A 17086-nucleotide genomic window follows, 5' to 3' on the forward strand; every position below is an offset into this window, starting at 1 on the left:
ATCCATACAACACTATAAGTAGTATCATTGATCAGGGGTGACATAAGGGCAACCCGAAAACTGAGTGCTGTATGTTCAGCGTTCAACTTCCAATAAATTCTCTAGTTTTGACGTTTACGGGTATGCCGTCTCAAGCACTTTTCGACGATCATCTTTCATCTCTGAATCTCAGATCATTACCGATTTATAACATTTTTCTCAAATTCTGATAACTATGCGTTACTTGTTATCTTGCATGCGACTCTCCACAATTTTAAAGACTAAATGTTTTGCATTCTGTATCTCGCAGAAAAATAAATAATGACAATAAAAAAGTTACTTTAATATTCCTTTATGTAACATTTGTAAGATTTATTCTTTTGTCGATTTCGTGTAGTCACATGGCCACAAGTAGCAAATGAAAGAATTAAAAAGATAATAAAATTATATCCCTTACGAAATCAAAAATAAAATATTCATTTTAAAGTGCACCAAAAATTATTCAATAGAAAATTGAAGCAAGAAAAAAAAAATTATTTCAGACATTTAGACGCCAAAAATTCTACCAAAATTTTTTCTTTTATCTTTTTAATGGCGAAGTCAGGATATTTTTATAACCTGACTTCGGTTATTTTGTAACTACTTATGTAATATAAATTTTTCAAACTCACTCACTTAGTTTCGACTTCGGCGAAATTCTCATAAAAAGATTTGTAATAATATTTAAAAGTGCAAGAAATTTTTTAAAAGAAAGGTTTGAATTACTTATAATTATAATTGTCTTGGCGATATAAGAGAACAACGAAGCCAAATATGGCGATTCAATCTGGAGCTGGAATGAAGCAACCTTCCGTAGCGCTTTAAGGCGGGAGAATTTCTTCATCATTTCCCGTTTAACTTGTTGCTTGTTACAGCTCGTTGTTCCAGATTGTTAATTTCTGCAGGTTGTTAAATTCTGAAAGTTGGTAAAATTTTTTTTATCTTTTTTATATACTTCATTAATTCTTTTTTCTGTTGATCTAATTTTTTATATTTCCAATGAGTGAAATTAACAAGGTGCGTCGCCGCCAAAGAAGAGTTAAAAAACTCACTCAGGAATCTTTGAAGAAATGTTCTATTTCTTCTAATAATGTAACATTTGTTTCATCTAATTATGTTATTTCAGATTCATCTTCTCTTCCATCTTCTGTTTTACTCCCTATAAATGGTATTAATTGCATTGTTAGTGATAATTCATCTGGTTCGATCTCGACGATTATTCCATTTAATTCAATCGAATCCAATTTACCTTCTGACTCAGAATCTTTTCTATCTGATTATTATTTATCCACATCTGAGCATAATTCAAGTTTAGGGTCCGACTCAGATGAAGAATTAAGTAGTGAATCGAATTTAAAAGGTGAGTTACGGAATTGGGCTATTCATTACAATGTGACACTTGGTGCTTTAGGAGATTTGTTAAAAACATTGGGTAAATATCATGATTTACCTCGTGATGCCCGGACATTGTTATCAACTCCTGCAAATAATGTTGATGTGAAAAAAATTGGTGATGGTGAGTATTATCATTTTGGCTTGATGAAGGGGCTTCATAGAAAAATTCTTGATGGCATTAAAACGGAGCACCATGATAGTTTAGGAAATATTAAACTTTCCATTAAAACAAATATTGATGGTGTTCAGTTGTTTAGAAGTTCATCAAAACATTTCTGGCCCATAACAAGTATTTTGAATGAGTCGATTAATCTGAGTCCTTTTATTGTAGGTGTGTATTGTGGTACATCAAAACCAGGATCTGTTCATGAGTATTTATCATCTTTGATAGATGAAATGAATTCTCTTTCAAAAGGATTTTTAGTCAAAAATCAATCTTATGTACTTGTTTTCACCGGACCATTTATCTGTGATCTTCCTGCTAAATCCTTCATGAAAGGCACAAAATATCATAATGCCTTTCATAGTTGTGATAAATGCACACAGAGAGGTGAATGGAAAGGTCGTGTTGTTTTTCCTCCTGATCTTGAGTATTCTTTGCGAACAGATTTTTCACTTAGGCAATATTTAGATCCTAAACACCACAATATTTTTGATTCTCCTCTGTGTAAACTTCCAATTGATATGATAAGACAATTTCCTTCAGATTATATGCATTCTGTGTGCTTGGGGGTTATGCGTCGTTTGCTATTTCATTGGAGCAAGAAAAGAGGCATAGCTCGTTTATCTCATACTTCAGTTGATTCTATGTCCGAAGTCTTGATATCCTTAAGGGATTGCATTCCTGTTGAATTCAGTTGAAAGCCGAGATCACTTACTGAGTTAGATCGTTGGAAAGCTACTGAATTCAGATTATTTCTTTTATACATAGGTCCTTTTGTTTTAAAATCTTTTCTTTCATCAACTCATTATAAACATTTCTTGAAGCTTCATGTAGCAATTATAATTTTGTGCAGTGACAATGCTCTTCCTAAAGCAATCGATTATGCTAAGGATTTATTAACATCATTTGTAAGAGATATTGAAGAGTTATATGGTGTTGAAATGCTTGTTTCAAATGTGCATAGTTTACTTCATCTGGCGGATGATGTTAAATTATACGGCACATTGGATCAGTTCAGTGCTTTTCCATTTGAAAGCTATATGTGCAAATTAAAGAGCTGGATTAGGTCACCTAACCGGCCCTTACAGCAGCTTTACAGGAGATATTCTGAAGTCTCGAATGTTGACAGTACATCTGTAAGTACAGATAAGGTCGAACTGTCTGGAAAGCATTCTAATGGACCTACTTTAGGTATGACCTGTGCTCAGTTTTCAAAAGTTTCTTGTAAAGATTATACATTACATACTAACTATTGTAACAATTGTGTAGTACTTAAAGATTTAACTGTTGTTCTTATTAATAATATTGTAGAAATTGATAACATTATTTACATTATTGGCTCTAAATTTCTAAATCGAGGAGATTTTTTTACGGAGCCTTGCAACTCCTCTGAGTTCCATATACTCAAGGTAGATTCCCTTTCTATTTTTCTATTTCAGTGGAAACTTTCTGATATTAAGTGTAAAGCTGTTGCCTTACAATCAGCATCAGATTATTATGTTATTTATCCTTTAATTCATATTTAATTTTTAAAGTGTATTTCTTATACTAGTAAAAATATTTGATAAAATTTAATTGATCTAATAAAAAGATTTTCTTGAAATTATTAAAATGAATACCTGATATTTGTAAATTTAAATATAATTACTACTCTGATCATTATGTAGTGGATGCGACCCATTATAAAAAGCGTGCCTGATATTTGTTAGTACTTGATATCTGTAAATTTAAATATAAATTTTACTCTTGATTTTATTGTAGTGCATGATATTTGTAAATTTGTCTGTACCTTATAGTGTGAATACCTGATATTTGTAAATTTAAATGTAATTGCTATTCTGATCTTTATGTAGTGGATACGACCCACTTTAAAAAAGCGTGCTGAGTGGATGCGACCCACTTTAAAAAGCGTGCCGAGTGGACGCAACCCACTTTTTAAAAAAAGCATGGAGCGCCGTAAGGAGAAGGGTTCACGTCCCGCGCTCTGGATGGTTAAATAATGCCAACGAATGTCTCCTTTTTTTTTTTTTTTTTTCAAATTAGTTAAGTAAAATGTGTTTAAAGGGATAAGATGTTTTTTTTTTTAAAAAATTTTAGATTGCATGTTTTGGTCACAAATAGCATATTTCATTATAATTGTAACTTACCCATTGTTTAATTTTTTCCTTAAATTTACCTTTGTAGCTTTTCTTCAATAAAAATTTAAGAGGCATACTAACATCCAATAAAAGTATATATTTAATTAGTGATATTTTGTAGTGAAATTTCATTATCTGTTTCTGTTAAAAGAAACTGCTCTCTTGTATAAACCATATTAATGTCATGATAATTATTGTATTAATCGGCTTCAATCATTGCATGAGTAATTCTGTTAAATACATATCTATTTTGAAATTCCTTAAATTCATCGTAACTCCTATGTTAAGTTGCACTTCTGATTAAACTAAAAAGTAGATTCTCAGGTAAGTGAAATCATAACAATCTTTATATAATATCTTAGATTAATCTTTTATATAATATTTTAGTGAAAACTTATTCTAAATTATAAATAAAAAGAAATTGTTTAAATATCTTAAGTGTAATACAAATGTAGCTTGTAATCACAGTATGGTAGAATTTCTAATTTCTTAAGAATAATTTTTATCAGTTCATTAAGTATTTTACAGTTCATGTTATATTTGCTGCTTCTAATTTAACCCATAATGGTGTGGAAATAATTTAAGCTTAGTTCCTTCTCCGGAGTTCCTTCCCTTTTCTGAGAAACTACAGTCGGACCTTCATTTAACGAAGTCGCTAAATCCTGATAATAAGTTCTTCACTCAAAACAGGTTTTAAATTCATAAACACTAGACATAATTAAAATAGCAATTAATACACAACATTATATAGTGTTACACTATCAGGCTACATACATTTTAAACTAAAAGAAGCTAAATTTATGCATAAAATTATATCTGCATTTATTATAAAAGTAATATTAAACATACATTACCACATGCGTTCTTAAATTTAATTGCTTCTGATAAAATCCGTTAAATTTGTCTTGAGTTTTTCGCTTGAAATGCAAACAAAAAGGGAAAGGGATCTAACTGCTTTCTCTAAAAGTTAAGTGGCTTCAAAAATCAATTCAAGGGCATTTCCCCCATAAAATGCGTTGACAAGTTTAAAATGCTCTGAAATTTTACGGAAATAGGGAATGGGGATCTCAAAGAGAAATTCGTTCAATAGAAAATTCACTTCGCTATTTGAAAGTTATTTTACAAAGAAATTTCCAAAATATTCTTGGTTTCTCGAAAAAATTCGCAAAATAGAGAAATTCGTAATAGGGAAGTTCGTTAAATAGAGGTCTGACTGTACTTCTGATTTATTTTATGCTTTATAAGATTCACAGATAAAATTGCTATCCAATATCTTACTTGTAGCACATTCTTTATATCTAAAACTTTCAACAAAACAAACAGGGCTTAACTGTTAGACTTTGGCATAACTTATATATTAATTAATTCTAGTTTTTATTAGAATTAAGCTCCAAGAAAGTTATTTGGTGCTTTCTGAAAAAGAAAACACTGTATAGATAATTACAAACTTTGTTTTATGTGTGCCTAGATGATGCAATACGCAGTAGTCGAATTTGATGATTCCACAATGGACATTGTGGGGGTGAATTGGCTAATAGGTGATGGCAGAACCACCTATTGGCCAAAGAAAGGCACCTCTACGCACCAGAGGAGGAACAGCCCTCCAGGGCAAGATTGGGCCATGCATAAAGTAAATCGAATACTGTATCAAGCCAGTGAGTAATACTTTTTCTAAGCTATATATTTTATTTTTTGAGTGAAATTCTCATACTTTTCAAATTTTCACTTACGATAAACATTTGTTTTCTGCCTTTTTAAGAACCCCTTAATTCCTTTCTGAAGTTCAGGGAGTTGAATGTTGTCTGATGCTTAAAAATAATCGATAGTTTTATATTCTGATTTAAATTTGTTTTATGAAATCAAGCTAATTTTAAGAACATTTTTTAATAAGCAATGCTTGCAAGGTACCATCATTACAAAGAATTTAACATGATCCAACACTCCATAAGTTAAATTAATTAAAATCTCAGAATTTTGTGAATATGGAGGATTGACCGTGTAAAGTTAAACACAGCATTAGGAGTTAAAATTTGCCATAAGTTTTTTAGGTTACGAATTCCGAAAGATTTTTGCCCCTCAACTTGAAAAAGCATGCCACAGACTATCGTTATACTGGTAGTGTTCGCAAATATAACACATTCTTTCAATTTCTATGAAACAAGCAAATGAATCTGGAAATCTCAGTAAGTATGCTATCCAAAAAATAACAAAATGTGCTATTCTACGATATGATATTTTTTGATATACTATTTTTTTAAATGTAATCAAATGAAGAATAACACTCTAAACATAGAAAAACCTTATAATTTATTTATGTTGTGATATTAACTTTCTAAAAGAATTCATGAATTAAAAGTGCTTTTATGAATGTTAAAATTTTGGGGAGATTTAAAAGCAAATCAGAGTAAGACATACTATAATATTAAGCCTGTTTACACATCGCTTCATGAGATTAACAAAATCGGAGCGATACACAAGAAGTTTTTGAACGCTTGTTGTTTGCATTCAGTCGAACATCCATATAAAATGAGGTATTGTTTTGATAATGGGAGAAGAAAAAAACACTAAAGCCATCTCTTTCAAGTTCAGTTTGAACCTTGTAATTTTAATTATAAACATGACAAATTTTTAATATCTTATCCATATTTCAATTCTATGAAACTTATTGAACTTTGTGGTTGCGAACTAGGAAAATTCCAGTTATGAAATTTGATTTTGAATGATTTTTGTTACAAATTGAATGATTTTTGTTACAAAGCAAAAACTATCTGTAATAAGTCATGTAAATTGTTTGCTGGTTACAAATTGAAAAGCTATCCAATCCAAAATTGTTAATTTTGTTTCGTATCAGTTTTAGTTATCTAAAAAAATTCTTTTTTTCTATGAATATTGAATTCATAAATGACTATTGGTATTCTGTTCCGGAGTAATATTGCCATGTTTAGTAAGTTTAAAGATATGATCTAGATAAAACATTTCATAAGATGCTTGCATTATATGGTTTGCTCATATGGATCTTCTGTATTATCTTACTAAAATAAGAAGAAAAATATTTAACACAATTATTAAACGTGCCTATCTTGATTTTCTGAGAATAAGTCTGAAAGCTATGGTATTTATTAATTTCAAGATGTTTCTGTAATTAAAGGAATGTTTTTTCTTTTGCAGTGACCTTCTCCGAAGCACGGAGGATGTTGGTGAAACTAGTGGATACCTCTGATGCCATACCGAGTGATGAAGGTGGCAAGGGGATTAAACGAAAATGTATAGCGGCCGCTGCTGAGTCATCTGATGATGAGCAGCCGATCGGAGAGAGGAGGCGCAAGGTGCCTGCACCCAGGTGTGTGTCTCCTCGGCCTCCTAGTAGGCTCTTTGAAGATGACCAGCAGGTGGTGATTTCATCATCCCCTGCCACCACTTCCTTCCCTGGTGCCAGTGTTGTCAACCTTGTTCCGGAGACCAGTGCCGCCCCATTCGATGCATGGGTCACTAAACACGAATTTGAAGGTAAGCAAGTCAAAGTTGCTTAGAGTTATTTTGAAATACTTTCTTTATTTTTTCTTGTTCAATATGTTTAATATTTTTTAATGCAACCTTCCGCTAAACTGCTTCTTCTTGCTTGAGCTTGTCAGATATGTAGCACCTCTGCATATGTTGCATTTTGTACCATGCTCCAAGCCCAATTTTTCCTAGTTCCATTGTCTTTCCCCTACTTTGTTTATATAGTCTTACAGTCCCTTAATGGAATTAAGGTGAAGCTCTTTAGGATATGGATTGCCTAAGGTAGTGAGTCGCGTAAGGGCGAGGGCATCACACTTGTATAGGATGTGAGTGTTGGTGCTTCACGGCATTTCCAACATATTGGTTCTTGTTCGAAAAGTCCCATTCTATGTAGATGTTTCCTGAAATGGTAGTGCCCAGTGATGAAGCCTACAATTGTTTGAATCTTCAATCTTGGGGGCCTAAGGATTTCGGAAGCAATTTTTGCAGAAGGGCTGCTGATCATGCTTTTAGCATGTTTTTTCCAGGAGAATTGCGCCAAACTTTGTTCATCTCCTGTTTTTCCCATTTTAGGACGGCCTTTTTTTGTAGTCTTCATATTGTGTTGATTTTTTAATATAATTTTTAATTTTTCACAAAATAGGTACCTCTCAGAAAAACCTAGATGTTATACAGCTTTATTGTTTTTACGTGACTAAAACCGATTTGCTCTTGTTTATGTTCATGTATTAAGTTACATTAGACGATATATAATGTTGATTCAAAGTTTGAATAAATTATACCATATATTATATAAATATAGAATATTTATTATCATGTATTGCATTAGTATATTATAATACTTGGACCAAATTATTAGACACACTTTAGGGTTTTAATAATTGCTAGTTTTGCAGGAGCTTATAAGCAATACTTTTATATTTAAACATATATGTAATGAGTTTTTATTCAGGAGATTTTTTTTGTGTGCTTCCTATTTGTATTTATTTTGATTGTGTTGCACTGTAATGTTAACTAATTGATACACAAACATAAACAATATTAAACTGGTTGAAGCTGCGTAAAAACAATAAGGCTGTACAGTATCACCTGATAATTGAGATTTTACATAGAATTTTGTAGTGTGTCTAATAATTAGGCCAGGGACTGTAGAATTACGATGTATATGGAGATGAGATTTGTCATAATCACGAATTTTAATTATAACAAATTATTTTATTTCAACTTATAAGAAGGAGCACTTCTCCATGTTGAGCAAGATACTTGTCATGCAACACAACATGGAGGAGATGTTGGTGGATCTCAAAAGATCCACCGGTGCTCCTTCAAGGGAGCCACTGCCGGAGGGAGCACCTCAGCTACCATTAAAAGCTGAGGTTGAGGTACAGCAGCTTGAGCAGTGGCTTTTGGATAAAGCAAATAAGCATTCACTTGTAAGTAATTAATTTACCTTACACTTTCACTTGTAATTATTATAGATATTTGTCGTTATTTTCTACTGACTTAATCTGCGAATTGAAATCCATGTTTTTTTTTTAAATATTAGTTGGTTTTATTAATGCTGAAAATTAACGGTAGACGGAAAAAAAGGTCCCGGAAATAAAGGTACGGAAAAAAAGGTCCCGGAAAAAAAGGTACCTGGAAAAAAAGGTACGGAAAAAAGGGTCCCTGGAAAAAAAGGTCCCGGAAAAAAAGGTCCCGGTAAAAAAGGTACCTCCATAGGGAAAATCTGTAGGGATATTTCCCCTTTCGCTTTCTGGGCAACATGAATGCTTCTCGCTGTTTCAATGAATATTCTTTTTATCTGTAATAATTCAGATTAGATCATTGAGGTAACGAGAAGGGTAAGGGGGGGGGGACTTATAGGCTGGTTGTATTACGCTTTTTTTTTTAAATTTTATTTCACTTATTTATTCTTCTTTGATTATTTTTTAAAGCAGGAAGATACAATTTAAATTTTTCAATAATATTTTACTTTTTTTTTAAATTTTTTTAAGCGAAAAATGTGTTATTTTCTATTTTAAATTATATTTTGTGAAGAAGTTGCTAATGTGGGGCTTAAAGTAGCCAATCGGGGAAGTTGGGAGGATTTATGTGTTGTATGGTTATTCGTGATTGGAGGTGTAAGTATTGGTGCCTTTTAATTAGAGTAGCGGTATTTCTTTTTTTTATAAGCTGGGTATGTTTAATTTCTCTATTTATTTTATTTTTTTAGGGCAAGATATAATATAAAATATGCTATTTATTTTTCATTTTAAATGATATTTTTTGAAAAGGGTGTTGATATTTATATGAGCCGATTAAGGAAGGTGGGTGGATTTCTGTGTTGGGTGTTTATTCTTTAATTGTGGAGAAAGGAAAGTATTGCTCTTTTTTAATTAGAGTCACGGTATTTCTTTTCTTAGAAGATGGATGTATTTAATTTATTTATTTATTTTATTTTTCTAAGGGGAAGATGCATTTTAATATGTTTAATGTAAAAGATGTTATTTTTTTATTTTAAATGATAAATTGGAAAGAGGGTATAGATATTCATATTAGCCGATTGAGGAAGGTTGGAGGACTTTTGGGTCGGATGCATTTTTTCTTTCTTTTTATAAGATTTTAAATTGTTATAAGAGGTTTCGTCTTTTATTTATTTATTTATAGGTTTTTTATTTCTTATAAGAGATACGTTTATCTCTATTAACTTATTTTATTGTCGAAAATTCTGATTCGGATGGTTGGTGTCATGGAAATATTTTAAGTTCATATTAATTGATATTTAGTTTTGCTAATTGAGGTAAAGGAGATAGAACATTTAAGCACAATGTTACTTTTTTCCCCTTCCTTTATATGATAAAAAGACTATTTAAATTTTTTTTGTTGTTTCTGTTACAGAATGTGTGTTATTCTTTATTTAACTAATAGTTTATAGAAGTAGTTGACACGTCGCTAACGTTATGAATAGTTTTCTTGCCGTTTCATAATTTTGATTCAGATTCGTTAATTAGTGCAAGTAGGAGGAGGAGGGATTTGATGCAAGAAATTTTTTTCATTTCTAAGAAGGAGTTTCTTAAACTAGATATTTTTTTGTTAAATATATTTCTTTTCTTAATTAAACAAGGATTTTTTTAAAACATATGTCAGTTTTTAAGTAATTAGTGGAGATACAATTCTCTGCAAAATTGTTTTCACCCTATTTTAACAGTTATGATTCATTTATTTTGGTAAAATGAGGAGTCTTTTACCAGATAGGTAGTCTTTTAAGGGATTATTTTAATACTGAATTTTATTAAGAATATTTTTTTGTTAATACATTTCATTTTAACACGGTTAAGATTTAATTTAAGATTTCGGCATAAAAAAAATTTAATTTCAAAGAACTTATTCAAACACGCGTTATTTTGCGCTGATAAATGACATTAAATAGCCTGTAACACATTTCTCAGCTATTTTTAGGAAATATATAAGTAAATTTCGCTTTGTTTAAAATCTATTATTTATTATTATTTCTGTTAAGAAATAATAATAAATAATAGACATTTCTGTTCTGTTATGTCTATTTTTATTCAGTTTTAAATATTTTTTTTTATTTCATTAAAGACGGTTTTATTTTTAATTCTTTTTAAAAACAGCATTCATGAAACTACATTTTTTAATAAAAAATCACTTTCACTATGCACTTTCATTATCAGAGAAATGTTTTTAAAAGGACGATTCTGTTATAATGGTCTAAAACAGGGGTTTCCAACTTACATGAGGCCGCGGGCCACAATTAAAAATTCAAATCAAATGGTGGGGCCACAACTTTATCATAATTTTATGAAGGACTTTTTCATGTTTGAAAGAACATTAAATATTATTGTCAGATTTTTAATAAGTTGTACAAAACAAAAGTATTGAATTACAAATTAAAATAAGAAGTAGATTTTTAGAAATATTTAATTCTTATTAATAATATTTAAAAAAATATTAAATAAATAATAAAAATTCGGGCTACAATAACTTAGGTTTTTATTAAAACTTACATAGTAGCACACAAAATATTCAATGAGAAAATTGAGATTTTTCTGCAACAACCACCAGAGAATAGATATTTACATTTAAAATTTACAAATGTGTGTGCAAATATTTTCGTCCAAAATGAGTGGTCTCAAAAAGTTAAATCGGATAATTTCTTCGAGAAAATTTCTGATACGCACATGCTAAATTATATTAACAAAATACAAAAAGAAATGAAATAAAATATAGCTACATACATGATTATTTTTGCATTTGAATAAATATTTTCCTGGGTGTAAAACCTGAGAAATAAATTTTTTTGCACAATTGGTATGTTAAATTTCACAGATACGAAGAAATTAGGTTTTTATTAACGAGAAAAGCATTTTAAACCCATATTGATTCTTTACGAAAATTGTCCGCAAAAAAATGACAACTAGTAAAGTTTAGTCCGCGGGCCACAAAAAAAGGCTTCGCGGGCCGGATGCGGCCCCCGGGCTGCCAGTTGGAAACCCCTGGTCTAAAACAAATATCATTTTAACAAAGTGAATAATATATATTATAAATAAATGATTATCAAATTCAATAAGGTATGTTACAGATTGAATCATGTTAGATGCACTGAAGTGTGCCTTTACCAAAAAACAAGCATTTGCGGCTATATTAAAATTTTTGCAAACAAAAGGAAATTGGTGTTATAAAAAAGGAAAGATGTTTATGTACTTTTTTGTGAGTCTACTGCTAGAATCAGTGCATTTCATTAATCTTGTAAATTTCTGAAGATAGCAATTACTTTGACGTAGGTGTACATTAGTGTATTGCAAATGGATGTCCTTGAGGTTTCTTGAATACACCTACAAGAATAAGAGGGGGTTTCACTCTAACAACCCTTTCAACCTTTTTCTAAGAATGTTTCAGCCATTCTTTGTATTTCAGTTTTTCATTCTTTGTCATTCTTTGTATTTCAGTTTCCAGCAAATCAAAGCTGGAGTGCATATCGCACATAGAAAAAAGAGGAGCTATGAAACTCTTCAAAAAAGGTTGAAAACACTTTGCGTTAAGTTTTTAAACCAAAATCTAGACATCCCAGAATTTTTAAGTTCAATAGCTAATAATCTAAGAAAGAAAAACATGTAAATTTAAAAACTAACTAAATTTAAAACCCCTAAAAACTCAAAATTGTCAACATACAAAATTTTCATTCATTACCAATTTCATATTAAAATCTGTATTCATTACTTTAGCTTATTAATTTTTTTGAATAGCTAAAAATGATACTACATGGCAGTTTTAAATAAAGCAAATTTTATATTTAAATATTCCTAAATGTAAGTTTTTAATTTTCTTTAACATCTAAAAGACATACCATTTAAAAAATTTATGAGATATTTTAACGATGATATGTAATACCTTTTTTGCAGAGTTTCATAGCAATGAACTATTTATGTTTTTGTATATTGTATATTTGTGAATTTGTATATTTTAAACATCGAAATCGTCATTATTTTACAAAAAAATAAAAAATTTTCCTCTAATGTATTCCAATCAAGTTATTTTTTAATTTTCTTGTGTTTTCAAAAAATAATGTCATAAAAAATGATGTTTATAAATATATTGTTGTAAGCAGAAACAAAGTTCTCCATATACGTCTAAGCTGAAGTTTTTAGAGGAATAGTTAAAAAAGTTGTCAACTACGTCATAAAAGGTTTGTGATATATTTTATTTTAAATTGAAAAAACTGATCTACTTATAAAACACATCTTATTTAATTCCACTTTATAAATATTAAAATAATTTAAATCCAATGAAAATGTAATAAAAATAATTACATATTTCAGGCAATATTACTGTATTATAAATTACTTTCTAGCAAATGCATAATGGATGCAAAATTTTTGTTCAAACTAATTGGAAATTGAATATAAATGAATCATAAAAAAAATAAAGAAAAATACATGAAAAAAAAAATCAAGCATACTAATTTTTTTTTATTTACTTATTAAAAAAGCAATCCTACTTTAATGAATGGTTTCTTTTTTTCTGGAAATTTCATAATTACAAATTAAAATATGTAAAAGACCAGATATTATAATACATATATACATTAAATGACTAATATATATTTAAGTATTAAAATAACATTCGATTCAATACGAAACAATGATATTTTTAAAAAAACCAGCTGACCTAAATCATGATTAAATCAATGAAATCCTGCTAAAAATATTCAATAAGGTTTGCTTCTGATAAGTTTCCAGCATTTTGATTCTAATTTGCTCTTAAATATAGTACATTGAATAAATGTTAATTGTGAATGTAAATAAATGTGAAAAAAATTCATTAATTATAATACTACGTTGTAATGCAACGTTAAATAACCTTTTACGCTTCAATTAGTAAATTAATTACTAAAGATGTAAAGTAATTAAAATGATAGTTGTTACTGTTTAGACAATTTTTTAAGTTGTTCTTATTGCCAATTAAATAAATAAGAATTATTATCTATTTAAAGAGAGAAATAAGCGAATAACACCACCATTACCACCAATCAAATGCTCAAGAGCCGCACCGGGTTCGAATGCCAGAGCCGGCGGGTCAATATGAAGATGCACTCAGTTCGCACTGATCACAGTACTAATGTAAAATATCCTCTGTGGAAGACAGATTATGGGTTAGAGTTCACTTGCCGTCAGTCTAACCGTGGATGGTTTTCGTGGTTTACACTATATGTAACGCACATGCTTTTAAGTTCCATTGAAAAGTCCCCACGAAGGCAAATTTCTCCCAATGCTTGATCTAGGAGTTCTCTTTGTCTTCTGGGTTGAGTTCACTTTTATAAGACTACGTAATTGAACATTAGTAGCCTTTTAAAAGCAATTAAGACATTTCAAATATTTATAATTTTTAGCAAATTTTAAAAAATAATCGAAAATAATTTTTAGATTTATTCACTAAAATAATGAAAATAAAAAGTCACTAACAGAGAAAAAATCTTTAAGAGAAATGGCACCGAAATTTGAAGTTTTTAAAACCCAAAATATAAAAAAGAAAAATATGCTCTCGAATTCGATAGCAAATGATATTTAAACATTAACCAGATAGTGGATATAGAATGCTCTGCCTTGTTTATTGCAATATCTTTTTAGATAAATTATAATTTTGTCATATTTTAGGGTTTAAATTATAAATTCAATAGTTAGGGGATATTATGTTTTAATAAATCAAAAACTTTAAAAAAAATCTAAATCAAAAACTTTTTCTAAACTTCATTTTTTCCCCCAATATCGTAAACAAGAGGTGGCAAACAGTGGGTCAAGTAAGACCGTCAATGCATAAACCGATTCACAAACATGCCATTGGTTAACTGAAACGGTTCTGTGCTATGTTATCAATTGTAACTTATTACAAAATAAAAAAAAAGCGAAAAATGAAAGAAAATGACACCTGCCAAAAAATTTATATTAGAAGCGCTATAAGCGAAACACATTAATTTTACTCCCCCTCCCCTAAAAGTTTCATGTAGCCTGATAACACTTTTTCAATAGATAAGAGTCAAGATTCCCGATAGAATCATGATCTTAGAAAATAAATAAACAATTTTATTGAACATTTTCATATTTAATTAACTTTTTAAGAATAAATGCATAAATAAGAAACAAAAGTTGGATAAAAAGCTCTTTGAACACGCGCGACACGAAAAAAAACATGCACGGAACAGCAGAAAGCGCTTCAATCCAATCTTCTCATTTAAAATATTTTCCCCTACAGAATTTTCCCTACACAGGTACCTTTTTTACCGGGACCTTTTTTTCCGGGGACCTTTTTTTCCGTACCTTTTTTTCCGGTACCTTTTTTTCCAGGTACCTTTTTTTCCGGGACCTTTTTTTCCGTACCTTTTTTTCCGGTACCTTTTTTTCCTAGAATCAAATTAACATCATGGTAGCAAGTGCTTCAATTGATTACTTTTGCAGATTTTTTCTTTTCAGATTAAGGAAAAAGGGAACAACTGAACTATTATTGAAACATAAAAGGGCGACTGTGGCAACTTATTTTGCCCGAAAAGGCTTAAAAAAGCAACTACTCTCAAGAAAAGGAGACTTTTCTGTACTCCTAGCAATGATTTTTGCATAAATTGGGTTGAAAACTTGCTACCCGCGAAATCCTCTGAACTTACTGAATTTCTTATCTTAAAAAAAAAACTAAAATAAAAATAATAAACTTTAAAAGAATTAATAAATAATTAAAAAAATTTCGATTGCAAATTTAAGTCATCATTTTTTATTGCTTTCAATTTGAACAGATTCTATCGTAAGTCTATTTCGTTTCTCGATAGCCTTTTCAACGGTTTTCGCTTCGAAATGTTGCATGATTTTAAAAAACCAAATTTTTAATTCGATATTACGATGCATGAATTTTGAATTTCAGTAATCACTTTTCACTGTATATATAGTATATATATTTGCTAAATCAATTATTCATAAAAGGGAAAAGTTCTTAGAATAAGTGTGTTTTTTTTTAATGAAAAAGTGTTTTTTGAATGAATTCTAGTAATTAGAAGTATTTAATTTTCTGAAAATATACAAATTTTTTTTAATATAAAAATTTAGTGCTAGAACACTAACTTTTACATAAAAATTATCATATTTTCCACCAACTTGACTAAATGGATCATGGTATATGATGATTAAGTCATTTAATAAAATTTTAATCTTATATTTGTTTTTATTTAGGCAACTATTTTCATAGTTTTCGTCAATTATTTTCATGCTCTGGGCTACTAAAAGCAACTATTTTGTGGCAACCCTTTCTGGGATAATTTTATATCCTTTTGATTTTCTTCCGAATTGAAATTTTGAAATTTCCAAAAGCTAATCTAATTTTTTACAGCAAACATTTTGTGTGCCTTACTACTGCCTAAATTTTGCTTTGTATATTTTATAGTCTTATCTATAGAAAGAGCTCACCTCACTCTCCCTCTGTAGCAGTGACTGTTATGAGATTTAACTATTTCTTCCATGTCAGCAGTTGGCCTTAGACTTAGTGGCGAGAGAAATTCTTTCTATAGACTAACTATAGTTTATTTAAATATTGCAATACTATTTTGTAATAATTTTTTTTTTCAATTTTTTTTCAGATAAGTTATTTGGCCCTTGTAGGAGGGAAGAATATTGAGAAAGCCACGAGAAACATAATGGGCCAAATTTTCTCAAAAGATGTTGCCCCATCTTTCAATTGGGCTGGGCGTGGAAGCAAGATGGCCTTTTCCACCCACCCTCACGATTAAGGATGTTGTAGTTAGTAAGTTGCACTTATATTGTTTGTTAACTCAATATTATAGCTTTAACAGTGGTCTTAGGGAGGATAGAGTTTTGTTTTTAATTTAGTCTGTAAAAGTTGGATTTTTGATAATTCATTTCATCTAGATAGACAAACAGATTTTGATAAACCACCTCAATTAATGGAGACTTATGTTTATCTCTTCAATTCTAATATTTTTTGTATGAATTCTAATTGTTTTAAACCGTCTTGTTCCAGTTCCCTGCTACTTAAAAATAATATTTATCCTCAAGAAATATTCTCAAATGTTATGGGGTATATATATGAGTGTGTGCATGTGTATATAGCAGTTTTAATGATAAAAGTATAAAACCTTAAATGTGTTGTTCTCTAACTACAAAAAATTTTAAGACCACAAACTGTATATTAATTACGGCAAAGAATGCTAAAACATTCTATAATTTTGCTATTGCTGAAGCAATATTAAGATTTCACTTACCCATTTTCAAGACAAGTGAGAATCCTTTAATAATAATAACGCAACCCAATCAATGTCCCTAGCTGTGATAAATCTATTGGTAGAGACTTTATTCAATTCTGGATCAGAAAT

At 29.8% G+C, this 17086-nt stretch overlaps 2 protein-coding genes and 1 long non-coding RNA gene across 4 annotated transcripts in view; all 3 read left to right on the forward strand.

The window, feature by feature from the left end:
- The window catches only part of LOC107439826 (uncharacterized), a 471331-nt gene that overhangs the window by 256913 nt on the left and 197332 nt on the right, over positions 1–17086 (forward strand). The window lies entirely within an intron of this gene.
- The window catches only part of LOC147804272 (uncharacterized), a 34319-nt gene continuing 17974 nt past the window's right edge, over positions 742–17086 (forward strand). The window contains exons 1-4 of one of the 2 annotated variants that reach the window (XM_087152235.1): positions 742–944; positions 5183–5369; positions 6883–7221; positions 16334–16497. In XM_087152235.1, coding sequence (XP_087008361.1) covers positions 5183–5369; positions 6883–7221; positions 16334–16371 — 564 coding nt within the window. In that variant the 5' untranslated portion in view covers positions 742–944 and the 3' untranslated portion in view covers positions 16372–16497. The remainder of the gene's footprint in view (positions 945–5182; positions 5370–6882; positions 7222–16333; positions 16498–17086) is intronic. The other variant, XM_087152234.1, reaches the window with a different exon arrangement.
- On the forward strand, positions 943–2957 carry LOC147804273 (uncharacterized). The gene has a single exon (XM_087152233.1). The coding sequence runs from the start codon at positions 1018–1020 to the stop codon at positions 2272–2274; it is 1257 nt and encodes a 418-aa protein (XP_087008359.1). The 5' UTR covers positions 943–1017; the 3' UTR covers positions 2275–2957.

This window comes from Parasteatoda tepidariorum, chromosome 9 (genome assembly GCF_982258835.1).
Source record: "Parasteatoda tepidariorum strain Cologne lab strain chromosome 9, Ptep-v5.0, whole genome shotgun sequence".
NCBI lineage: Eukaryota > Metazoa > Arthropoda > Arachnida > Araneae > Theridiidae > Parasteatoda > Parasteatoda tepidariorum.

Bases quoted from the DNA above. Each gene is read 5' to 3' on its own strand.
- LOC147804273 (XM_087152233.1), top strand. From the start codon at position 1,018: ATGAGTGAAATTAACAAGGTGCGTCGCCGCCAAAGAAGAGTTAAAAAA.